Raw genomic sequence first — 24,344 nt, 5'->3', positions numbered from 1 at the left:
ACCATATCCGTGAGCCGCTACTGGTGCGATGATGAGGTACCTGTTGTCTTGCCGTCCTGGCCGGCTCCCTTACCTCCCTTATTACGTCCCCTGGCCGCCCTGACCTCCCACTCAACACCTGTCTTGGCCGTTCACCTCGACTCACCTTACTCGCCCGCTGCCCACTCGCCGCCCAACATCCCTTAAAACCCTCCCTCCTTCTCCCCCTTTTGAACTCGTCTCTTCGCATCTCGCTGAGCTGTCTCTTTGTTCAATTGCTTCCTGTCCGAGTCTTCATCACCACTCCGACACATCCCTCGCTCTGTCCACCGACAGCTCTAAGAAAGCATTACCCCGCCAAACCCCGCCAAAACTCCAACAAAATGGTCGGCCTTGGACCGCGTCGTCCCCCCTCCCGAAAGGGTACGTTTAGCTGCACCCTTGCTCCTATGTGTTCTTGAAATGTTGGATTCCCTGTCGCACAAGCCGTGAGCTTTCTGGAGAAGCGTCATGGCACCCACCACCACGGGTCGCTGGCACCGCCACGGAGATACACGCGCGCAGAGACATCGTCATGCCCAATCCTGGTGTCTTGGGCTGGTTTCGTGAAAAGCATGTGATGAAGCCTTGAACTTCCGCTGCCGCCTATGTTGGCGACCATTGTTCAATGACGCAATGGTCCATATCTCGAGTACCTCTAGCCAAAGGTGCTCTCGGGCTTGGCGAGTCGATTCCCCTCGTCTTCACCTTGTCGGACCGTGTCACCGTGACTTCCGAGCCAGGGGAGCATTTCGAGAAACGTTGCAAGAGCTCTCGATGTCATTGGCCTTCGCTTCTGCTTCCATTTCGAATGTTACACTATCAATCTCCTCCGGGACCTTGGAGTTGGCTGCTCCCTAAGCCCTACTCGACTACCATAAACATTATTTTCTGCACTTCGCCGACTTCTCTAAACCACCCAATACGCTTGATACTGACATTTCACTATGGCAGGCTCCATGGCAGATGTCCCCAAGGACCTCGTCGCCGAAATCCACAAGCTGGAGACCCTCTTCACCGTTCCCCCCGAAAAGCTCAAGCAGATCACCGACCACTTCGTGTCGGAACTCGCCAAAGGTATACGACCTTGCTATATTTCACTGGACTTCGCCCAACTGACGTTTCTAAACAGGCCTGACCGTGGAGGGTGGAAGCATCGTGAGTTGAACTGCGCATTATTCTATGGCTTGTTATATGAGACTTACCAGTATCTAGCCAATGAACCCCACATGGGTCATGTCCTACCCCGACGGCTACGAGACGGGAACGTACCTGGCACTCGACATGGGAGGCACCAACCTGCGAGTTTGTGAGATCACTCTCACCGACGAAAAGTCCGAGTTCGACATCATCCAATCCAAGTACCGTATGCCTGAAGAGCTCAAGTCGGCAACTTCTGAGGAGCTTTGGGACTATATTGCCGATTGTCTGTACCAGTTCATCGAGACTCATCACGGAGACTGCAGCAACATCCCCCAACTTCCTCTCGGTTTCACCTTTTCCTACCCCGCAACCCAGAATTACATCGACGAGGGTATTCTTCAGCGATGGACCAAGGGCTTCGACATTGATGGCGTTGAGGGCGAAAACGTGGTCCCTATGTTCGAGGAAGCTCTGGCCCGACGGGTAAGTTATGGCGATTCCTCCCTTGGAAAGCACATCACTCAACTTCAATAGGGTGTGCCCATCAAGCTGGCAGCTTTGATCAACGATACCACTGGCACCTTGATTGCGTCAGCTTATACTGATCCCAGCATGAGGATGGGTTGCATTTTTGGCACCGGCTGCAACGCCGCCTACATGGAGAACTGTGGCTCGATCCCCAAGATTGCTCATCTTAACCTCCCTCCCGATCTCCCCATGGCCATCAACTGCGAATGGGGTGCCTTCGACAACGAGCACAAGGTCCTCCCTCGAACGGCCTACGATGTTACCATCGACCGAGACTCCCCTCGTCCTGGTCAGCAGGCATTTGAGAAGATGATTGCTGGTCTCTACCTCGGCGAGATCTTCCGATTGGTCATCCTTGACCTTCACGATAACAAGGAGATCCACATCTTTGAGGGCCAGGACGTGTCTGCCCTCCGCAAGGCTTACTCCCTGGACGCATCTTTCTTGTCCTTCATTGAGGAGTAGGTGCCCCGAACTTGACTCTATGAAGCTGGCTAATTAATCATAAGGGACCCCTTTGAGAACCTGCAGGAGACTCACGACCTGTTCTCGCGAAAGCTCAACTTGACTAGCACACGCCCTGAGCTGGAACTCATTCGTCGCCTTGCGGAGCTCATTGGAACCCGTGCTGCTCGCCTTTCGGCCTGCGGTGTGGCTGCCATCTGCAAGAAGAAGGGCTACGAGACTTGCCACGCGGGTGCTGACGGCTCCGTGTTTAACAAATACCCTAACTTCAAGGAGCGGGGTGCCCAGGCCCTGCGGGAGATCCTCGACTGGCCCGAGAAGAAGAACCGTAGAGCGGAGGACCCCGTCGAGGTTCTTCCCGCCGAAGATGGTAGCGGTGTTGGCGCTGCGCTGATTGCCGCCCTGACCCTCAAGCGAATCAAGGAGGGCAACCTCGCTGGTATCCTGCACCCGGAGAACTACAAATAAGGGCACAGTCCGAATTATATAGATGGGGGTGGCAATCGCGAGGTAATAGGGAAGAAGAAAAAAAGGTGATAGAAAGGAGCAAGTTGGAAGTGAGAAGATGGGGTTGCTTTCGACTACCAAACGAGGGTGTTAGATGAGACCCCAAGAAATTGTGTTGATGCACCTCTAGCCCATGAAGGAGCAAATTGGTAATCGGTACTCTGTGAAATGAAGTGTCAGAACGGTCATCATAAAAGGGAGGTACGAGGGTGTCTCACTGTCGAGCGTCCAATACCGCCTCCGCACGCCTTCCCACTCTCCCTTGCCTGCCTGGTCCAGGCCAGCCATATCGACATCACTCTCCTCCCATTCGACATCTAGACCAGCATCGGCGCATTGCATCTCAACTACCTTGGTGTAGACATCGTAGCAGATCTTCCTGTCAGCACCAAGCCCGTTGAAAAAGCTGAACCGTCCCGCTTCGTCCATGACGCCGACGACATACTCGGTGAAGAACATGCGCAGCTGCGAGTAGTCCTCACCAAAGGTATCAAAGTAAATGGCGTCGTAGACCTCGCCGTCCGCTAGTAGCTGAGGCAACACGTCCTGCCACTTGCCCTGGTGCACTTTGAAGGCACCCTCCTCGGGGCCGCTCTTCTCCCACTCGGGTCCAAACTTGGAGTCCGGCTGGGAAAGGTGCTCCAGGACAGAGGGATGAGCCTCGATAATGTGGTGACGCGCAGGCTTCAGGTCGGCTAGCATACCATCAATGATGCCCATACCGAAGCCGATGTTGAGGACGCGCTTGCCAGGGGCGGAGTCGGGGATCATGGCGGCGACGGAGCGGCGCATAATGTCTGTCTCCCAAGCCATCATGACACCATTGAGGTCAGAGTCGACGAGTTTGGCCTCGTCGTAAGTCAATTTGGACTTGAGATACTCTTCGCTTGTGACGGTCTTCTCGTTGGCATCCGGCGGGACGAACTTGGGTTCGTCTACGACGACAGCAACGTCGTCTGCACCGGCCTCCGCATTGGCAGTCTCCTCGGTCGCGTCCTGCTCCATGTCTTCGTCGCCATCCTCCTCGCCCGACGACAGCTCTTCATAGTCGCCCATGATGGCGAACAGGAGCTCTGCGCGGACACCGGCATCAACACATAGATTGTAGAGAGACTTGCGTCCCAGACGGAGGGCAACGCACCCAGGAGTCTCATTGTTGCTATCGACATCGTTCCAGATGGCGCCGAACAAGAACAAGTCCTGGATTACCTCACGCGCCTCCTCAACACATCCATCCTCCTCGCCGTCGTCGTCGGGGGACGCAAGGCCGCAAGCTCGGATGGCGGCGTGGAGCGGAGTCTCGCCCGTCTTGGGGTCCTGGGCATTGGCCTTGCCCTGGGTGCGCAGGAGGGCCTTGAGGCCGTCGCGGTCGTGGCCCCAGGCGTGGAAGAGGACCTGGCGCGTGTCGTCCGGGCAATCGGAGGAGATGCGCGTGGGCATGGAGTCGTCAATGGCGGCCATGGTGGTGGAATATCCCGGTAGCTCGGTGGCCGGTCGGTGGTGGGGAGGGGCAAATGCGACGGAGCGCGGGGGTGTTTTGGAGGGGCAGAGCTGCCCTTGCTCGGGGGTGGTGGGAGCTTCGAGTTGTGGCTTTGCTTTACACGGCAGGACAGGGCAAAAAGACACACAAAATAGACACAAGGAATCGAACAAGGGCAATAGGTCGTCTGACCACTATCTCAGTTGCACTGGGTTGTCGATATCCGTGCCGTCGAGGGACCGCGCCGGGGCTAGGGTTTGAGACCGGATTCCAGAGGGTCGGCTCAGTGGTTGAAGAAAAAAAAAGAAAAAAGCGTCCGGTGCGCCCGAGAATGGCCGCGCACCGCCCCGCCCTGACATCCGCTCGGTGTCTAGAATGGAGAGCCCCATCTGAAGCAGTTGATCCAGGTGAGGTCTCGGTGTCGTGTGCCCCAGTGAGCGAACGGGGCCTGCCATTTAGTGGATGCAGCTGTGGTGAAGCAGCGGGAAACAGTGGACAGCAGCGACAAACAGTGGGCTCGTCTCTGGCGCGTGTCCTAGTCTCCCTCCGCGACTGGTGGGTCGACGCCCATTCCGCCCATTCCCATGGAGACTGTTTGGGCTGGGTTGCAGAACGCACGGTAAAGACGGCCACTAAACAGACAGTGGGTCGTCCACTGGAAAAGTTACGACGCAGGTTGGGACAGGGTCCACGATAGCGCCCCCATAGTGGCCCCGTCACAGCTCTGCGATCCATCGTCGGCCCCCGGTAGTGCCCCTGCAGCAAACTCACAGGCGAGCTGCAGTGGTTCTCCGGCCACCTCATAGCAACGCCCGCACGTTCCAGCGGACATCACACTGATTCGTCAATGAGGTTTTAGGTGTCTCGCCGAACCAAGGGCAGCCGACTGCACCAACCAGATTCGCGCTAACGTACCTATGACCTACAGCGTCGTCCAGCATCATCCTCGCCCCGATACCTGCCTTTCTGTCCCGCGCTCCCCCAACTTGCCTCTACCCTCTACTAAAACCTCGGGTCGCTTTTCTCGTCTCATCTCCCAACAGGTAAGGAACGCCTCACGGTCTCCCACTCCGCCTCAGTCTGCTCCCTCCCCCAACTCCACTCCCACAGCATCCCACAACACTACGTCGTTCATCTAGCCAGCACCGCGGCCATTGGAATCGACTTTGGCTGCTCCTCCTCCTCTGGATCCTGTTCAATGCGCTCATGCTTATCGTCCAGGACCTGAAGACCCGTCACAAGACTTGGACCAGCACCCGCGCGGGCAATCGCACACTCACGGTCCGACCCGGCGTCGTCGTCATGAAGTTCGGCGAGCAGCTCCGTTCCAGCGTCATCCACGAGTACCAATGGTACTACATCGACTATGATGGCCTGAAGGACGAAATCAAGAACGCCACCGGCTCCCCCAAGCCCGGTGGCATTGGTGGCCCCGAATGGAGCGAGGACGACGAGTCGCGCTTCGTCGCCAAGCTCGAGATTGAGCTCGAGAAGGTCCACACCAAGCAGCAGGTCAAGGCCATGGAGATTTCCCGCCGCATCGCCATCAGCGAGCGCGAGGTGAAGGAGGTCGTCAACCGCCTCAACGAGCGCGGCCTCGGCGAGAACGGCCCTTCCGAAGAGGAGTTCATGCTCCTCGAGGAGGACCTGAGTGATATCATCGCCGACGTCCACGATCTCGCCAAGTTTGTCCAGCTCAACTACACCGGCTTTTATAAGATCATCAAGAAGCACGACGTGAGTCCATTGAACGAGAGCCCGATCCCCGTCCATCCCTAACGAATCTCCTAGAAATTGACCAGATGGCACCTCAAACCCGTTTTCGATACGCGACTCAAGGCAAAGCCTTTCTACAAGGAGAATTACGACGCATCCGTCATCAAGCTATCGAAGCTCTACGATCTCGTCCGTACTCGGGGCAACCCTGTCAAGGGCGACAGTGCTGCCGGTGGTGGCCAAGCCAGCTTTATCCGACAGACGACAAAGTACTGGGTGCACCCAGACAATGTCACCGAGCTGAAGCTCATTATCCTCAAGCATCTGCCTGTCCTTGTTTTCAACCCCAGCAAGGAGTTTGAGCAACAGGACTCGGCCATTACTTCCATCTACTACGATAACCCCGACACCTGGGACTTGTACGAGGGCCGATTGAAGAAGACCGAGGGCGCTGAGGCTATCCGACTTCGATGGTACGGAGGAATGCAGACCGAGACTATTTTCGTCGAGCGCAAGACCCATCGAGAAGATTGGACTGGTGAAAAGTCCGTCAAGGCTCGTTTCTCCATCAAGGAGAAGAACGTCAATTCGTATATGAAGGGAGAGCTTCTCCCCGCAGCCATTTTCGAGAAGGCGCGCAAGGAGGGCAAGAAATCCGAAAAGGCCATTGCCGAGGACGAGCGATTGGCATCCGAGGTTCAGTACTCCGTCCTTAAGAAGGGATACAAGCCAGTGTGCCGATCCTTCTACAACCGTACAGCTTTCCAGCTGCCCGCCGACGCCCGAGTCCGTATTTCGTTGGATACTGAGCTCACCATGGTTCGAGAGGACAACCTGGATGGCCGCTCTCGCTCTGGAGACAACTGGAGACGCATGGACATTGGTGTCGACTTTCCCTTCTCCCAACTACCTCCCGAAGATGTTGAGCGATTCCCCTACGCCGTCCTCGAGGTCAAGCTCCAGACCCAGATGGGCCAGGAACCCCCGGAGTGGGTTCGCCAGCTCATCTCTTCCCACCTTGTCGAGGCTGTTCCCAAGTTCTCCAAGTTCATCCACGGCACCGCAACCTTGTTTCCCGACCGCATTGACTTGCTGCCTTTCTGGATGCCACAGATGGATGTAGATATTCGCAAGCCTGCTAGCCATGACTTTGGCATCCGTCGTCCCGGCATGTCGGGGACAACCACCACCTCAGATGACGAGGACGATTTGGACTCTGATGACGAGGATCTAAGACCCACGAACCGTTATCCCGGTAACGGTAGTGGAAACGGTGAGTCGAGCGCTCAGGGGGCCAGTCGCCGTCGGGGTCTTCCCTCGGATGTTGAGGGCCAGATTGGCGATGCGTCTGGGGACAATGATGACTTCCCGATCTACGACTCAGATGACGACTACGACGAGAACTACGAGCTGGAGCAAGCCAAGAGAATTGGCGGATGGCACTACTACTCAACTCTCATCTCAACCAAGGGTCGTGCCTTGGGTCGTGGAACCGTCAACGTCCTTCAGCATGCGATCCCGACACCGCGTAGCACCGCGGTGCCCCGAAGCGATCGGCTCCAGGCTCTGTTCGGCATGGATGAGATTCAGAACAAGAAGTTCCGCGCTCCCAAGGGCAAGAAGATTTACGTGCCTGTCCGCGTAGAACCCAAGGTGTACTTTGCGGCTGAGAGAACTTTCCTTGGATGGGTAAGTGAAACTACATTGATGACATGCGTGGCATAGATTAACTAACCGGTTTTGATACAGCTCGAGTATTCCATCTATATTGGCACCATTGCCGTTACTCTGCTCAACTTCGGCACCCACCCAACGCCCACTTCCTTCTGGATTTCGGGTGTCTTCACGCTTCTGGCTATTATGAGTTTGTGTTACTCGGTTGGCACATATCTGTACCGAAGTAACGCTATCCGGACGCGCAGGGTTGTCAAGTTCTACGACCGCTGGGGTCCGAGTGTTCTCTGCGTATCACTGTTTGTGGCGGTTGCGCTCAACTTTGCATATGAGGGCCGAGAGCGGCAGATTTGGTGAAGCGCGTCAAATTGAGAGAGATGTGTGTATCTGTATCATTCCCGGGGGAGTTGATTGGCGAGTGTGGACATAGTAGGGTACTAAGCTGAAGGTGGTATGGCATTGGAAGAGGAGGGTTATGGCTACTTGTATGTGCGTATCGTGTGTTCTTTTTGGAGCTGGCTTGGAGTTAGTTATTGGCTAGTACAAGAGTTGACTGCTACACCATCTACCCACCCCTTACATGTGCCCCTCTCAGCTTTATGGTGTTTAGAAGTTGGGCCCATTCAGTTAACCTCCCATCTGTCGTCGCTTCTTTTCCATCAAGGTGAGTCCAGTATGGCATGGCTTCAACCTTCTAACTCAACTTGACTCCGCATTAGTCTACACGGTTGCCCTCATAGCTCCGTCTTGTGGCGGAGCCGGCCCTCCAGCTGAAGAGCCGAGTGAGACACGCGGCACAAGTGGCGCACACGAGGCGTTCAATGCCGACTTCTCATAGGCAAAGGAAGTCATACGAAGCTTTCAGCTAACATGTAACGTGGAGGTTGATTGACTTGAGCTTGACCCCGCGTTCTGGGCTTCTAGCTCTGCCCAGCTCTCCGCTTGGCTGCCCATTGCGGGTTTCTGCTTTGTCCCTCCTTCGTGTCATTTACCGATTAAGTTGGAGTTGTGCTGTTACATCACATCACGCATCATTCATCGCCCATCTGTTGACTTGCTGTGACGTCTCAGAAATAGCCACCATGGTTGTTCTCAAGACTCAGTCCGAGTTCGGCCACGCCCCGCCGCCGCAGACTCCGTATAGCATCATCAGCAATCTCCCCACGTGGAAGGTCGCCGAGGCATTCCGCGATGGCGACCCTGGCCCGCTCTCCAGGGTCGTCCACCTGTATCCTCGTTTCCTGCCCATGCAGTTTGCTGCTCAGGTGAGAGCTGCCGTCTCCTTCGTCCAGGTCTCCTCGTGTCGACCGAGTGTGCTGATGGACGGGTGTAGCTCAGCCAAGCCATCGTGAAGCATCTCGGCTTCGAGGGCAAACGCGCCTTGATCTACCTCAACCCGGAGCTTTGGCCGTATACCCGCAACCATGTCACCCTCGAGGGTCGCGGGCCGCACCGCATGAAGGCTGAAGATGTCACGCTCAAGATCGTCGACATCGCCGGCCACCGCGTGTATGCGGTGCTCTACGAGCCGCAGAATACCTTTGGCGTCATCCTCACATGGGGCGCTCCCGGTCTCGGCATCTCAGTCCGCGGAAGCGAAGAGCTGCTCCGAGGAGTCGACGCCATGAAGGAGGTGGCCTTTGAAGGGAACGATAATCTCCCGGCGCCGACGTGGACTCCCGAGAGCGTTGCTCATCAGGGCCTCCGCGAGCGGATCAGCGAGCTGCTGCATCGCTCGCCCATTGACCCGGACAAGATAACGTGTACCCCCAGCGACGTGTATCTGTATCCCACGGGCATGGGCGCCATCTACCACACGACTAACCTCCTGATGGACTATCGCCCGGGCACCATTGTGATTCTCGGCGTCGTGTTCCACAACACTCACCATCATCTCCACGAGGAGTGCCCTCACGGGTTCAAGCACATTGGCAAGGTTGACGAGGAGGCCATCGATGGCTTTGAGAACTGGCTCGAGACGGAGAAGCAGGCTGGCAGACCCGTCAGCTATGCCATTATTGAGATCCCAGGGAATCCTACTCTCGACTCCCCTGACCTCATCCGCCTGAAGAGCCTTGTAAGTCGTCTCCTGCTCACATCTTCGCCACCCAAGCTTTGCACTGACACGTCCCTCCTATCCAGTCCGACAAGTACGGCTTCGTCTTCATCATTGACGACACCGTCAGCGGCTTCGCCAACGTCGATGTTCTTGCTCAGGGAGATCTTGTAACCACCTCCTTGACCAAGTCCTTCAGCGGCCTGGCCGACGTCATGGGAGGCTCCGTCGTCCTGAACCCGCTCTCGCCGCACTACGCAGCCCTTGCGTCGCGCTTCAAGGCGAAGCACCACAACGAGCTGTTCGCCAGCGACGCCGCAGTCCTCCTCTCCAATTCGGAGGCCTTCATTGAGCGCACGCGTATCCTCAACCGCAACGCCGCGGCCATGGCCAACTTCTTGCACGAGGCCAAGTCTCTCCCAGACTCTCCCATCGTCAACGTCCAGTACCCGAGCCTGCTGCCCAGCAAGCCCGAGTACGACGCCGTGATGCGGCCCGGCACGCCGGAGCTGCCGGACCCCGGCTACGGGTGTCTCCTGACGGTCGAGTTCGACCGCCTCGAGACCGCCGTGGCCTTCTACGACCGCTGCGGCTTCTATCCCAGCCCCCATCTCGGAGGGCACGTCACGCTAATCTTTGCGTACAATATGGCAATCTTCGGCAAGAACCCCGATGAGGCCGCCCACATGCGCGAGTTGGGGGTCAAGGAGGAGGGCGTCCGGCTCTCGGCGGGCCTGGAGAGTGAGGAAGACCTCGTCGACACTCTAAGAGATGCGCTTGACGCGGCCATTCAGGCAAAGAAGGATCTGGCAGCCAAGGAGTAAACTGCGAAGAGGCATGCGGTATCATCGGACGTAGAGCAGACGTTGGATTTATCATAGTTGGCAAGCGAAACGAGAAACATGTTCACGGAAACTCTTCCGTTATTAATCAGATTGAGATGATCAGATATTCTGCGATACGTAATATGTCAACGCCTTGTACCGTAAGCAAGACCCCTTGTCGTCCAAACCAGCCCACTCATCTATCTCATTCACATCATTCCAGCCACTAGCCACTAGCCAGCTTCTTTAAACAATTGCCGTCACTCTCCGGATGGTCCTCCTCGCGCCGTCGCCGCTGATCATGATGGCATTCTCAGCTTCGAGCGCTCTCATAACCTCATTGAACTCGGACGTCTCCACGGGTACGCTGGCGCCCTCACTCAGCCGGCGGGCCACCTCACCCCATCGAACTGTGTTGCCGCCGGCCGTCATTTCGTCAAGAAGGCGCAACAAAGCCTCCTTCAGCTCGTCGCGGCGCTTGCGCTCAAGGGCGCTTGTTCCTTCAGTGAGAAGGCTCATGTCGATGCGACCCTGAGAATCGGTGGCGGCGGTCTTGAGGGCGGTCTGGATGAGGCGGTTGGCCTCACGAACGTCGTCACGAGTGACAGTCTCGGAGAGGCGCATCTTAGCGTGGGCCTCGGCGAGACGAATCATGCTCTCGAGCTGACGAGTAGTGGCAGTGATACGCTTGTCTGCAGCGCGGACATCCTGGCCGAGAGCGCGCATGGCAACGTACGCCTCAACAAGCTCCTCGGCGGCTTCCTGGGAGATGACGGGATGGATCTTGGAGCGCGCGTAAGAGATGTACATGGTGAGGAACTCGACGGGGAGTATATCATTGTTGGTCGGGGCGGACTGCGGCTTGTCCTCGAGGTAGAGGGAGAGAAGATGCTTGGCGAGACGTCGGTCGTGCTTCTCATCGGCTTGATCAAGCATGAGGTAGACCAAGTCGAAACGGGAGAGGAGGGTCGGGGGCAAGTCGATATTTTGGGGGACCGGAAGATCGGGGTTGTATCGACTGCCAATGGGGTTGGCAGAGGCGAGAATGCTGGTTCGGGCGTTGAGGGTTGTGATAATACCGGCCTTGGCAACAGAAACGGTCTGCTGTTCCATGACTTCGTGAAGAACAGAGCGCGTGGACTCGGACATCTTGTCAAACTCGTCGATACAGCACACACCACCATCGGATAGGACCAAGGCACCAGACTCGAGTACCAATTGCCGAGTCTCGGGGTCGCGAGTGACGTACGCCGTGAGACCGACAGCGGAAGAGCCCTTGCCGCTAGTGTAGACGCCGCGAGGCGCAATCTTGTGGATGTAGGCAAGCATCTGGGACTTGGCTGTGGAAGGGTCACCACAGAGGAGGACGTTGATGTCACCTCTGTACTTGGGACTGGCTCCTTTTTTGAACGTCTTGTTGGCGCCACCAAACAGTTGCAGAAGGATACCCTTCTTCACGTCGTCCATTTCGTAGATAGAAGGGGCGAGAGAACGAGCCAACAGGTCGTAGATATCGTCTCGGGCCGCAGTCTGCCGGATCTTCTCCTCATCCTCGACGGAAATGACCCGGGTTTCTTCGATGTTGTTATCGCCACCCTCGGCCTCTTGTTCGCCTGCAATGCCCAACGTTGACGGATCAGCGCCCATGCGCTTCTTGTCAACCTTTTGGATATGCAAAACATCGACATACGTCTTGTACACACTCTTGAGCGCCCGCTGACGGGGATTCACGCGCATAGGGCTGACACGGAAGATACCAGTCAACTCGACACGATCACCGGCCTTGCAGAAATCGACCAGCTCGTTATAGACACAAACAGAGACAGAGTGCGGTGTCTGACCCGCAGGCACCGCATCAGGAGTCTCCTGTAGTTTAATGACCTGCTTATCCTCGAAGGAGCATCGGTTGTGGACAATTTGCATCGAATTCTTCGAGCCGCAAACTTCACGAGGGCACTCGGTCGGTTCTCGGATCTTTCCACGGTCGAGGCCGACGTTGACTGAGTGATAGCACACATTGCAGCGAAAGAAGGCGTCCTTCATGTCGGGGATGACGGGAGTGGCGCGGATCACAAAACCTTTGATGGAAATGAGGCGGTCCATGTCTATCATATGTGAGCTTGATACAATGCAGTGGTCTTGACGGCCAACTTACCAGAGGGGTTCAAGTCTCTTAGGTTGATCGTCTTGTCGAGACCAAAGGGACGGACAACGTAAATGGAAGACGCGACCTGATCCTCCAATGAAGGCTGTTGCTGATCTTGTTGAGGTCGAGGGGTAGCAGGTTCTTCGGGATGATCAGAGCTGGGGAACACGGGTTCTGAGCTCTGAGTGCCGTGCTGGGATGCTTGGTGGCCGGCGCTGCTCTGGGACGCTCGGTTTCTCAGAGTCTCTGCGCGCGCAAACTCGACCATCATGTCATGAACCGATTGATCCATCACAGGCACAATTTCCTGGGGGTAGGCTTGAATTTGATACCACAGCTTTCGCGTAGGTGGGTACAGGTTCAAGTCGGAAATATCAACGTAGAGTCTCGACGTACCCAGCAGAAGCATGTTCTCGAGGGCCTCGCAGTATGGCTTCGATTCCGCCTCAGGGTCCGCCTGCACCTCGGCGTCAGAGAAGCCGTCCCGGTACATGCGATACTTTTGTGTGAAGTTGCGGAGGAAATCCTTGAAGGTTGCAAAGGTGTCGTCGATGGAGACTGTCGTACCCCAGATAAGACTTTGCCCTTGGCCACCAAGCGCATCCGCCTCAGAGGTGTTGGGATCCCGGTTGGCAAAGGATGCGGCGTCGGAGCCGTCGACAGGTCCCTCGCGAATTACACGGCCGGCATCGTCGAGGATGATGCGGCGCGCGGCGCGCGGCGTGCGTGCTGCATCAGAGTTGATATCTCCTCGTCGGTGGGGTGCAGAGCTGCCAACTTGAGAACCAATGAAAAGGCCACTGGTCTCACTTCGAAGCTCCGACTGTTGTCGCAGAGATCTACCGGGACTGGAGCTGGGTTCGTAGCGGATAGGTGATGATTCTAGTCTAGTTAGTGGTCTGCATCTCCTGGATTGGCTGTCCCGTCTTACCTCCACCGAGTCCTCCGGGGGTGGCTCTGGGAGTTCGCTGAGGATCGTCGTCGCTTTGCGTCTCGGTCATGTGGCGCAGCGGCGAGCTGGGGAAGTCGCTGCGGCCAGGAGTGCTCTGGCTGTTTGTCATGTGGCGCAACGGCGACGACACATCGCCAGGGGCAGGATTCTGCTGGTCGTCGTCATCCTGAGGGGCAGGGGAGGACTGGAAGAAGAGCGGGCTCGAGGCCAATTGCGAGGTTCTGGTGTTGGTGTTTTCGCGCGGGGTTCCCGCTTCGGATTGACGAGCAGAGCGACGAGGGGTCGTCGAGTCTCGCTGCCGGCGTTGCGACGGGGACGACATGGTGTTGTCGTGTCGTTGGGCGGGCGTTCAAGGGAAGATTTCGTGGAAACTGTGGGTTTGTTGGCAAGATGGAGAAATCGAGGGGGAGGGGACGCACCAACGACAGGGAGGGTTTCGCGTTCCTTCCGCCTGAACGCGTAAAGTGGTTCAGGCACGCGAACCCTCAATTAAAGGGGCTGGCCCGTGCGCACGCGAAGTGCCCAGCAACCCACACTCCGGCTCCACGGCCAAACGTTGTGCCGGTAGCGCTCAATCGGAGGTGTGGCATCTAGCATCTGGAGGTCGGTCTGGAGGGGTCTCATCGTCTAGGTACCGTACCGCCAAGTGTCAACGTGGGCTTTCGCACAAAACAACCGCCGCCATGTCTCCCGGAATGACCCTGTTCTCCGTCCAGGCCATCCTCGTTCTCGGCACCGAGGATGGCGCCCGGATATTCGCAAAGTACTTCTCGCCGCCTCACACGGCGCCCAATGGTAGGTACCGCAGCTCCTGAAGCCCATCTGGCATCTGGCCCCTTCGGCGCAACGCCGCTGACCACCGCCTCCCAGCTTCCGCGAGCGCATCCGCCAGCCCCTACTCCGATATCAAGTCCCAGAAGGCTTTCGAGAAGGGCCTCCTTGAGAAGACGGCCAAGCAGACCGGCGACATCATCCTTTACGACAACAGAATCGTGCTGTACAAGATGGAATCGGACGTCATGATGTACGTTGTGGGCAGTGTCGACGAGAACGAGATCCTGCTCTACAACACCATCCTTGCGCTGCGAGACTCGCTCCACTTGCTCTTTAAGTCGGTTTCCCCCTTGTTCTAAGCCACAGGTCTGTGCTATCGTGGTATTAACCTCCGTGCGACAACAGGCAATCCGTGGACAAGCGTACCATCGTCGAGAACTACGACCTCGTGTCACTCGCTATCGACGAGATCGTCGACGACGGCATCATCCTCGAGACCGACCCCACCATCATCGTCCAGCGTGTCAGCCGAGCCCCCACTCAGGACGTCCCCGTCGGTCGCATCGACCTCAGCGAACAGGGAGTCAACAACCTGGCGCAACTCGGAAAGTCCAAGCTGGCGGACTGGCTCCGACAAGGACTGTGAGGGTAGAAAGGAGCGCTTGTCTGGCATTTGGAGTTTTTACGTTATTCTAGCGCCGCATGCAAAAAAGTCACGCTGTCGGATTTGGCAAGGGATGGGGCGGGCTTATACAGGGTGCAGGGAGGGTGTCTAATTGATCATTCATGCTCTAATGTCTGAGGCCGCCTTGCGGAGGCGGTTCATGACCGCCGCGGCGATGTCGATTCTATCCTCTATGCCGTCCACGAAGATGGTGTCCGCCCCGCGCCGATCAAACTCCCTCAGGGCCGAGAAGAGACCCCGGGCAATCCCCTCGGTGTCTTTACCGAGATCAATATCCAAGACTTGGCCGATTAAGTGTCCGCTTTCATTCATGAGTTCGCCTTCATAGACTTGGTAAGGCGTCCCGTCTTGCTTTGCGCCCCCTTGTGTGTCGTTTGGGGATGCCTTGAGGTTGGCGCATCGTAGCCCAGCCCCTGACTTCCATCGTTGCGTGCGGATCACGCCGATTTTTCTTGTCCCTCGGTCTCCATTCGTAACCGTCCCGTTGACGGTGCCATTTGCCGACTCAATGTCGGACATGATTACCCCTGAAACTCCTTTTTCGTAACTTGATTCGTAGAGCACCACTCTTGCCTTGGGACTATAGTGCTTATACTTCATCCCGGGTGCTCGGGGGGCTGTCTTGCCCTCCTCGCTCTGATCCTTGTACGCCTTGATCGCGTTCTCCCAGCCCGGACAGGTTCTCAACTCATCCAAGCCGATACCCCCGGGACGGAGGATGACCGGCGGGTCGCACAGCCCATCAACTACCGTGCTCTCCACCCCGACATCGCACTGCCCCCCGTCTAGGATCATCTCGATCCTCCCATTCAGGTCATCTAATACGTGCTGTGCCGTCGTCGGTGATGGCTTGGTGGAAGCATTTGCCGACGGTGCCGCTACTGGGACGCCGGCCAGCTTGATGAGGGTGAGTGCGAGGGGCGATGAGGGCATTCGGACGCCAAAAGTCTTGAGTCCAGCCGTCACCTCTGGAGCGAGCTTCGACGGCACTGGGTTCGGCATCAGAATGGTCAGAGGCCCCGGCCAGAAGCGCTCTATAAGCGGCTTATATCTGCTTGGTATGAGGTCTTGGTCTCCCTCCCCTTGGCCGGCGGGTCCCAGGTACTGGCGCAACATGTGCAAGTCGCACACATGTATGATGAGAGGGTTATCTGAGGGCCGTCCCTTGGCGGAGTAGATACCCTTGACAGAGCCAGTGCGTGTGGCGTCCGCACCAAGGCCGTAGACGGTCTCGGTCGGAAAGGCGACGGGGATATCCTTAGTCTTGAGTTCGTGCGCCGCATCCTCGAGCACCTTAAGGGCGTCCTTCTGCTCGGTCTGAATTTCCCAGTGTTCCAGCTTCCCCAGACCTTCTCTGGGCTGGAAATGGCCAAGGGGGCCCTTGTTGGGGACCTTCACAACCCGCGTCTCCATGGCGGGCAGGGGGTGAGACGTCGTCAAGCTTCGGACCAGGGCCGATGTAAGTGGTGGCAGGGCCGGTCGAAGAGCCAGCGCAAAGGGCGACGCCGCTGGGTGTTTTCTGCAGGTAAAAGGCCAGTCTGGGTATTCCTGGATTCTCGTCTGGCAAGAAACGGCGATATGGAGACGTCTGCAGCAGCTCTCACGGTTGGCCAAGAGGGTGAGGGTTCTTTGAGTCATAGAAAATTTCATCACCTCAGGCTTCATGCTCACTCACCATGGCGAACTAAAACCCGTCGGCGGCCCCGTTGTTGGAATAAGGTAACCTAACGCCTGAAGGCAGCCCAAGGCACCGGCGCAAGATCGGCTTTTAGCGCCGCCAGGGAAAGGCAGTTCAGTGCGGCTCAGGGCACGTTCCGCTAAATCGCCGTCCAGAGCCCCTAAAACAGAGTACCAGTTAGCTATGAATTAGGTGGCAATATCACGTTTGATGGCAGCCTAGTGTAAGTTCTATCACCAGGTGGCTACATATAATCGGATATTGATTGATATGATCTTCATTAAAGAAGTTTCTCTTTGGCTTCCCAAGCCTGCTTTTATCTATTATGCAGTTCATCCTCTCTCCAACCCAAACAAGCATCGTAGCTCCCTGCTAATCAACTTTGTACCAGGTTTCTCGCTCTTCTCCTTTCATCTTCGGTCAACACCCAGTCAATCCCATCGTCGCCGTCCAGAGCCACGATCTCATCCCACTCCTCGTCCTCCATGTTCGCAACCATCAGAAGTTGCGTCACCTTGGCAAACACCTCTCTCACAGTGTAGTCCCCTCGCGAAACCGTATCCACTAGGCCGCTAAAGTCTCGCTCGATGCGGATCGCTCCAAAGGCGTTTGTGCGTCCGCTATAGCTGAGGATCCTCTTCTCCCACAGCTTAGCAAGGTATCTGGCCGTCATATCTAGCAGGGTACTGTATGTCCCGGGCGTCATCAATCGGGCGATGGGCTTCATGAGTTGGTCCCATCCGTACTCGAATCGTCGAGATACCTGTTCCAGTATATCCTCTTCGTCCTCGTCGTTTTGCTGGGCGATATCGGCGAGGTCATCTTCGGTCAGAGTATAGTCTGTATCTCGGAACGTCTCGCTCAGTATAGGTCGCAGGCGAAGCTTGACAACCTGATTGAAAAGTACTTGAATGCCTTCGTTCAATAACTCGCTGCTCTTGAGAATGAACGTGGTTTGGAGAGTATGTAAAGCATTTGCGACAAAGGCAAGATCCCGTTCAAGAGGGAAGCAATTCTTGAGCGGCCCTTCTTGGACGTCGCTGCCGGGGTCGCCTAAGCGGCTCACGATAACCCTGGTGAGGTATTCGTTCGCCATATCAAGACTGTTGATGAGGACAATAAACTGGATAATCCTGTCCTCGGGTGGGAAACCTCCTTGAATGACCGGCTTTGGATAAGCCTCGTCTCGCATCTTGCGTTGGATCATGCCAATAAAGTCGGAGCCCAGAACGCGACCAATCGTGGGGACCACTGAAGCAATGACATCTCTGTGTGATGTCGAGATGGACTTGTCGATGACGGCATTCACAATATACATTACAACGTCCACCGCCACGATGATGAATGGAGCATTGCCATCAACGGGTCTGCTCAGACTAAGGGATAACCCGGTGGGATACTCGTCCATCTGAAATGCCTTTTCGACGGATCGGCGGAAGAAAAAGGTGGTCATGGAGTTGTAGGGCGTCATCAACTTGCTGTACACTTTGCGATACAGGTTCGATTTGAGCAGAACATCTGGAACGACAATGGGAGCATTGGGGGCCATGCTTGGGTCCTAGAACATGTGAGTGAGAGTCGTACGAGAAGAGATCAAAGACCATGCACATACTTGGAACTTCCCAGTGACGAAGTGGCTATAGTACGACCACTTGCCTAGCATGGTGGTGATCTCGCCGAGCAGGCCATCGACCTCCTTCATGTCAACGCCTTCATCCTCGCTCTGGCGAGGGTTATTTCCCGCTCCAATGGCCGGCGAGTTCACTCTCGGGGTGCCACCTCGTGGTGGTGGGGGTAGAAAGCTCTGTACCAGGAACGAGAAGGGGTAGCTCCTCACGTCCGTCAGCTTTCGGTCAACCCCTCGCTCATCACTCCAGGTGTCGATGATGATGCCGCCTTGGACATCCGCTTCCATTTGCAAGCGCTCGATGACGCGGATCATTTTCCCGGAACCGTAGTGTCGCTCTACTAGTCCTCCATGGGAGTCCACGATCTCCATGATATGGCGGAAAAGCATCGAGAGAGCATTGGCATAGAAGTAGCCATCCTTCCGCGTCTGACTGCCGACGTTGTCCTTCAGTGTGGTTCGGGCTTTTCCTGCTACACCCTGACAGACATATCGCCCATATACATCAAGGCCGACTTCAGCTCGCCCAATCAAAGGAAACAGCTTGAAGAACCGTGTAACCTTGACCTCGTCACCTTCGCCCATGGCCTTCTCAAACTCCCTGAGGAAGAGGCCACACAGGCTCTCCCTCGCATCCTCGAGGGTCACCCACGGGGGGTCGGGCACCTCGACGCTGGGCACTATGCTCGCAGCAAAAGGTCCCTTGATAATGTCGACTGGCACCTTGCTCGCTCTGGCCAGGTATCCAGCCGCCGCTTCCCAGTCCTGGGGAGCCCCCATGGAGCCCACGACGCCGTGAACGCAGGCCTTGAGCTCTGCTACCTGCTCCACCACGCCGAGCGTGTTCTCGACGCGGCTCTTCTCCAGGTCCAGCTCCTTGACCTTGTCGCTCAGCCTGCCAGCCGTGTCCGCCGCGCCGGCCAGCATGTCGTTGCCAACGGAGCGCGCAGCGATGACCTGCGCGCCGAGCCCGGCCCGTAGCAGGTCCAGCCGGCCGAGGTCGCGGGAGAGGTCGGCCTGGGAGGCGACGAGAGCATCGAGACGGGTGGTTATTGCCGTCTCGCGCGCGTGGAGAGCTGCCAGCGCATTGCGGATCTCGGCCTCGCTGGTGGCATTCTGGAGGGTCGAGGTGGGGGCGCGGACGACGGCATGATCGCTGTCGGTCGGGTGCGAGAGGCCGTTTAGGAGGGCTGACATGGTCATTGAGGTCGTCCGGATGGCGGGCGCATCGCTCCTTGAGCTCTTCGTCGGGGCGGGTGGCCGGCTTTCGGGGAGATGTCGTCGTCGATGTAGAAGCTGGCTCCCGCAGTCGGCGCACGTAAGATACCAGGTGCTATGGACTTCGCAGCACCGTGTTCATTAGTGACACGCAGCCATACCTCCCCACATTGGAGCTGCACCTTGCTTCCCTCCCTGACCGTGAGCCTACCCTGCACCACGACAGCCAGCCAACCGCCCATGTTTGGAATACCACAAATGTACGGAATAGGTAATCGAGTAATATATATTCAAAGCCGATTGCCATGACATTATTTTGTTCGCTTTTACATATTCCTGTAGCCGCTATGCAACCAAGCCACACATTTATACACAGTATGTATAGTCGTACAATGCTTTCCTGACATCCCTATCCTGGGCCCCCCCTAACTTATACCGCCTGGCTGTATCCGCTGCCAAAACGCCGTTGCTTGTACCTGAGATATTTCCTAACCTCGTCTGCCCAGAACACCGTGCTGCATAGAATAAGCAGACGCACAAGATCGAAGAACCCGATTGCCTCCGTCTGGAAAGTCTCTTGGAGCCACGGGAAGTAGATAACGAGCAACTGGCCAGCCAAGCTGAGAGCCACGGCCCAGTTGAACAAATTATTAGAAAAGAGTCCAATCTCGCCTCGGAGCACCGATTTCGATTCAGACCGGCAGCTGAGCGCATTGAACATGTCGAAGAGGACGAAGCAGGTAAAAGTCATGGTCGTATCGCGTCGTGTCACCTGGCCATCCGCAAGCATCTCGCGGCTGTAGATGAGCATGGTGCCCAGCGTAATGATCGAGGCCTGAGTGAGAACCCGGGTGATGAGTGGTCGGGTAAGGACGGGGTCGCCTCGTCTTCGTGGAGGCTTGTTCATGACGTCGGGATCGACGCTTTCGACGCCCAGGGATTGCGCAGGAGGTCCATCCATGATGATGTCTATCATTGTTAGCTGGGTTCAACCTTCGGTTGAAAACGTTTAGACTTACTAATCCAGAGAATCTGCATCGCGTTCAAGGGCGACTTGAATCCGAAGCAGGTGCAAATGAGGACCAGCGCCAAGCTTGCAGCACTTGTGCTAAGCTGGAATGTGAGGAAGTTCTGAATGTTGTTGAAGATGCCCTTGCCCTCCTCAATGGCATGGAGAATAGTAGAAAAGTCATCATCCGTCAGGATCATGTCTGCCGCCTCCTTAGCAACGTCCGTCCCATGGCGTCCCATAGAGATGCCAATATCAGCCCTCTTTAGCGCAGGCGCATCATTCACACCGTCACCAGTCATGGCGACAATATCGCCTCTCGACTGGAGAGCCTGGATGATCTTCAGCTTGTGATCGGGGTTCGTTCGCGCAAAGATGGTTGTGTGTTGCATAGCCTGCGCAAGCTCCTCCTCGGACATCTTGTCAACCTCATCACCTCGAAGAACAGACTTGACAGTTCCTTGGCCTCTCGCATGACCGCTGGGAACTGCGACATTCATGCCTAATTGTTTACCAATGGCGAGGGCTGTTGTTTCAGCGTCTCCGGTAATCATGATGACCTTGACGCCTCCTCGCATCAAGCGCCTGATTGAATGACCAACACCGGGTCGAGGAGGATCGCGCATTCCAACGAGACCAGCAAACGTGAGACCCTTATAAATATCCTCGGGGGCATGAGCAATCGGACTATCGCCCCGGCCACGTGCAGAGGACCGGGATTTGGCAGATTTCGATACCGCGCCACTCGCAAACGCGAGGACACGAAGGCCCTGAACAGCCATGGCCTCTGCAGCCTGGAGGGCCTCCTGACGGCGATTGGAGTCTAGAATGATCTCTCTCCCATCTCGTTGAAGATAGGTGTCACAAGCAGCGATGACCTTCTCGATTGAGCCCTTCATATACGCGTATTCTTTTTCGCCCTTAGAATCAGATCCGATGGTGACGCCCATCCACTTCCGTTCCGAACTGAATGGTGTTTCGCTGACCCGAGGGCCTAGAGAGTCTCGGACATCATGTTCCTTAAATCGGTCAAGTAGGTCCAACATGGCCACATCGGTCGGCTGGCCAACCCAACGAGTATAGGTGGATGCTTCATCGCGATTCAGGGTGGACGACAAGACCGCCGAGGCTGCTGCGCCGTGTTCTGTGTACTTTTGTGCTAACCGCGCATTGTTGGCGACGTTGCCGATTCGAAGCACTCGTTGACTGGCGGGGTTAATGACATCTGGGCTCGATTCGGAAGATTCGTTGTCGGCTTCAACTTCGACAGCCCCTGATGCCCCAAAGTACCAGATCTTGGTAGTCGTCATGTGGTTCGTGGTAAGAGTGCCTAGGTTGACTCATTAGCAACGCTCGCCTTGAGGAAAGCAATCTTATTTACCGGTCTTGTCAGTGCACACGACGTTCACAGAGCCTAGGGTCTCGACCTTGGGCATCCTGCGTACGATCGCATTGTGCCTAGCCATGCGGTGTACTCCAAGAGCCAATGTAACGGTGACGATGATCGGTAAGCCTTCTGGAATGGCTGCAACGGCGAGAGAGATTGAGATCTGGAAGATCTCTAGGAGCTTCTTTCCCTGCAGCCAGCCAATAATCGAAATGAGACCAATTACTACAAACGAGGCCTTGCTGAGTTGCGAGCCAAGGTCATCCATTGATAGTTGAAGGGGTGAGCGAGGGCTCTCAGTTCCGGATACGCTGGTAGCGATGGTGCCGAAATGTGTCTGACCTCCAGTGGCGAATACTATGCCTTGTCCGTGACCAGACTTGATCAGTGTTCCCATATATGCAACGTTATGTGTGCCCTCTCCACCGGAAGAGTCATCGTGCTCAGAAGGCGACAAGGAGGCGGGTCGAGGATGCTGAACCTTTTCGAGGCCGTATGAACCGTAGCCCCGTCGGCGGGCATCAGGGGTTACTCTGACAGGCTCTGTCTCGCCCGTCAAGTTCGATGCGTCGATAGTCAGGTCAGCAGCCTTGGTGACGCGAATATCGGCCGGGATACGGTCTCCAGTCGTGAAAAGAACCAAGTCGCCTGGAACCAGCTGGGAAGCCATGACCTTGGAAGAAGTCGCGTCTAAAACATCGCTGATTGGAGTAACGGATCCAGGAGAAGGGGTGGAGTCGCTTGCGGTCTCGGAGCGCGGAGGCCATGTGCCTAAGGAGCTGTCGGATTTGTTGGACTGCCCACGAACCAAATGGGCGTGGTTTGGGACGAGGTTGTTGAGGGCCTCGATAGACTTCTCGGATCGATATTCTTGGACAAAGCCAACCGTCACTACAATTGTGACAGCGACCGTGATGCTGATAGAATCATCCATGTTGCCCAGTAATAATGAGGCGACTGCTGACACTAGGAGAAGCAGAATAAGGGGCTCCTGAAACTGCTTAACGAAGCGCAACCACAACGGCTCCGGTTCTTCGTGGGGGATCTCGTTGGGTCCGTATTCGCTGAGTCGGGTGAGGGCATCGGTGGGGGTAAGGCCATGGGTTAAGGAGGTTCGTAGGTTCGCGGCGGCCTCGCTGGGAGTCATGAAGGAGTAATCATCTGCCACACTCTGCGAAACATATCAGTTAGGAGGGGAAATGGGAGGCAAGGTCATGTCTGTAAGGGGCTCACCCGAGCATGGGCAGACGTTGTCCGGACGTGGCGAGCTGGTCGTCGGGGGCGATCCGCATCGCTGGAACTGGCGCTGTCGGCGAGACCGGTGATGGTTGGGATGCTCGTGGGTAACAGAGAAGACTGGCTTCCAGGGCCATCACGCCCGCTCCATGGCAACTGCATCTTCGTGGGCGCGTTGATAACCTCGTCAAGATGTCTGAGGTAGCGAGTGATGGCGAGGGGGCATGGGCGATCAAGGATCGATTACGCAGCCAATGCGCCGGGTCATGAGAAGGCCGGACAAGACGACGGAGGCGAGGACATGAGCAGCTCGAGCTGCCACGAGGAGACGAGCCAAATCGCAAAATATACGATTCAGGATCGTTGGTGGTAGAGACAGAACATAAAGAAGGGGTAGGATGGACAAACAAAGTTAGAAGAAGAATAGTGGACGGAGTAAGGATCTCAGGTGCCGGGTTCTGGAGGTCGAGGTGTCCAGAAGGCTTGTCCTGAGAGCCAACGAGTCAAAGTAGGGGCTAGTACTTTTGCAGGCTGGAAATGGCTGCGCCTGGCGGGGCCTGAATGCGCGAGGCTGCCAGGGGCTTGCGGGAGGGTGTCGCCGCCAATGGCTGCTGGATAGGCTTGATGCCAAGCCTAATATGCTTGTCCCAGCTGCCGATGGGAGTGTGCAGGATGTGCAGGAGGCCTAGGTTTGGCCGCAGCTATTCGTATATAAGTACGAGCCCCTATGGATGAGACCAAGGGATGACCCATGCCATGATGGATGATGGATGAGGGTCACGCCAATTTTCTTTTATTGCAGCACCGGCTTATTGCGTGGCATCCTTTGTTGCACTGCTGCTGAGAGTCTTGTCTTTCCTTGGGGCTGTCAGTCAGACAAATTTCCCCAGGATATTCCCCTTCTGGTATAGATGCTGCCGACGTGTGTGCATTATTAATCGGTAGGGCGTGGCTTCGGAGAAATCAGTCTCGGGGAGGGAGTCAATTGACAGGTCGATAGAGAGAGCATGGATGGATAAAGGTACGCTCTTAATGAGTTCTACCGACTGGTGTACATGATTCCTTTACTTCCCACTCTGACAGGACAACCCTAATTAGTCCGCATGTACTTATCCCAGAGGTGTAACACTGGACACAGAGCCTCTTCATGCTCACGGAGCGGAGTGAGGCACGGAGCAATTCCCCAGGTACCGAACGGCAGTCCCTCGCCTTGATTGGCTG

General features: G+C 56.3%; 8 protein-coding genes across 8 annotated transcripts; 4 read left to right on the top strand and 4 right to left on the bottom strand.

Moving 5' to 3' along the window:
- Nucleotides 1-965: 965 nt before the first annotated feature.
- BGZ61DRAFT_525418 (hexokinase) lies at nucleotides 966-2,622 on the top strand (the record flags this gene model as incomplete). Its single annotated transcript, XM_046252756.1, has 5 exons — nucleotides 966-1,095; nucleotides 1,151-1,176; nucleotides 1,234-1,644; nucleotides 1,696-2,150; nucleotides 2,199-2,622. The coding sequence occupies 5 exons, from the start codon at nucleotides 966-968 to the stop codon at nucleotides 2,620-2,622; spliced, it is 1,446 nt and encodes a 481-aa protein (XP_046112050.1).
- A 165-nt stretch (nucleotides 2,623-2,787) lies between these two features.
- On the bottom strand, nucleotides 2,788-4,122 carry BGZ61DRAFT_337083 (S-adenosyl-L-methionine-dependent methyltransferase; the record flags this gene model as incomplete). The annotated part of the gene is made up of 2 exons (XM_046239024.1): nucleotides 2,788-2,822; nucleotides 2,880-4,122. 2 exons carry the CDS (start codon nucleotides 4,120-4,122, stop codon nucleotides 2,788-2,790), a joined length of 1,278 nt encoding a protein of 425 aa, XP_046112049.1.
- A 1,225-nt stretch (nucleotides 4,123-5,347) lies between these two features.
- On the top strand, nucleotides 5,348-7,888 carry BGZ61DRAFT_337243 (vacuolar transporter chaperone 4; the record flags this gene model as incomplete). The annotated part of the gene is made up of 3 exons (XM_046239034.1): nucleotides 5,348-5,878; nucleotides 5,933-7,546; nucleotides 7,607-7,888. 3 exons carry the CDS (start codon nucleotides 5,348-5,350, stop codon nucleotides 7,886-7,888), a joined length of 2,427 nt encoding a protein of 808 aa, XP_046112048.1.
- Nucleotides 7,889-8,373: 485 nt separating this feature from the next.
- BGZ61DRAFT_437959 (pyridoxal phosphate-dependent transferase) lies at nucleotides 8,374-10,489 on the top strand. Its single transcript, XM_046244188.1, has 3 exons — nucleotides 8,374-8,796; nucleotides 8,865-9,608; nucleotides 9,674-10,489. Exons 1-3 carry the CDS (start codon nucleotides 8,614-8,616, stop codon nucleotides 10,409-10,411), a joined length of 1,665 nt encoding a protein of 554 aa, XP_046112047.1. The 5' UTR covers nucleotides 8,374-8,613; the 3' UTR covers nucleotides 10,412-10,489.
- A 2-nt stretch (nucleotides 10,490-10,491) lies between these two features.
- On the bottom strand, nucleotides 10,492-13,926 carry BGZ61DRAFT_377989 (MCM2/3/5 family-domain-containing protein). Its single transcript, XM_046242583.1, has 3 exons — nucleotides 13,489-13,926; nucleotides 12,567-13,439; nucleotides 10,492-12,516 (listed from the first exon to the last, which is right to left on the bottom strand). The coding sequence occupies exons 1-3, from the start codon at nucleotides 13,829-13,831 to the stop codon at nucleotides 10,658-10,660; spliced, it is 3,075 nt and encodes a 1,024-aa protein (XP_046112046.1). The 5' UTR covers nucleotides 13,832-13,926; the 3' UTR covers nucleotides 10,492-10,657.
- Nucleotides 13,927-14,192: 266 nt separating this feature from the next.
- Nucleotides 14,193-14,929, top strand: BGZ61DRAFT_525413 (Longin-like domain-containing protein; the record flags this gene model as incomplete). The annotated part of the gene is made up of 3 exons (XM_046252755.1): nucleotides 14,193-14,304; nucleotides 14,380-14,620; nucleotides 14,689-14,929. The coding sequence occupies 3 exons, from the start codon at nucleotides 14,193-14,195 to the stop codon at nucleotides 14,927-14,929; spliced, it is 594 nt and encodes a 197-aa protein (XP_046112045.1).
- Nucleotides 14,930-15,067: 138 nt separating this feature from the next.
- BGZ61DRAFT_525412 (DHBP synthase RibB-like alpha/beta domain-containing protein) lies at nucleotides 15,068-16,381 on the bottom strand (the record flags this gene model as incomplete). Its single annotated transcript, XM_046252754.1, has 1 exon — nucleotides 15,068-16,381. One exon carries the CDS (start codon nucleotides 16,379-16,381, stop codon nucleotides 15,068-15,070), a length of 1,314 nt encoding a protein of 437 aa, XP_046112044.1.
- Nucleotides 16,382-16,892: 511 nt separating this feature from the next.
- On the bottom strand, nucleotides 16,893-23,689 carry BGZ61DRAFT_407902 (uncharacterized protein). The gene is made up of 7 exons (XM_046243183.1): nucleotides 23,121-23,689; nucleotides 21,882-23,058; nucleotides 20,511-21,830; nucleotides 20,030-20,460; nucleotides 19,922-19,967; nucleotides 18,259-19,463; nucleotides 16,893-18,204 (listed from the first exon to the last, which is right to left on the bottom strand). The coding sequence occupies exons 1-7, from the start codon at nucleotides 23,283-23,285 to the stop codon at nucleotides 17,023-17,025; spliced, it is 5,526 nt and encodes a 1,841-aa protein (XP_046112043.1). The 5' UTR covers nucleotides 23,286-23,689; the 3' UTR covers nucleotides 16,893-17,022.
- Between the last annotated feature and the right edge of the window lie 655 nt (nucleotides 23,690-24,344).

This window comes from Ilyonectria robusta, assembly GCF_021365365.1.
Source record: "Ilyonectria robusta strain PMI_751 chromosome Unknown BGZ61scaffold_1, whole genome shotgun sequence".
NCBI classification, from domain to species: domain Eukaryota; kingdom Fungi; phylum Ascomycota; class Sordariomycetes; order Hypocreales; family Nectriaceae; genus Ilyonectria; species Ilyonectria robusta.
This window is presented reverse-complemented; position numbering and strand designations above follow the sequence as displayed.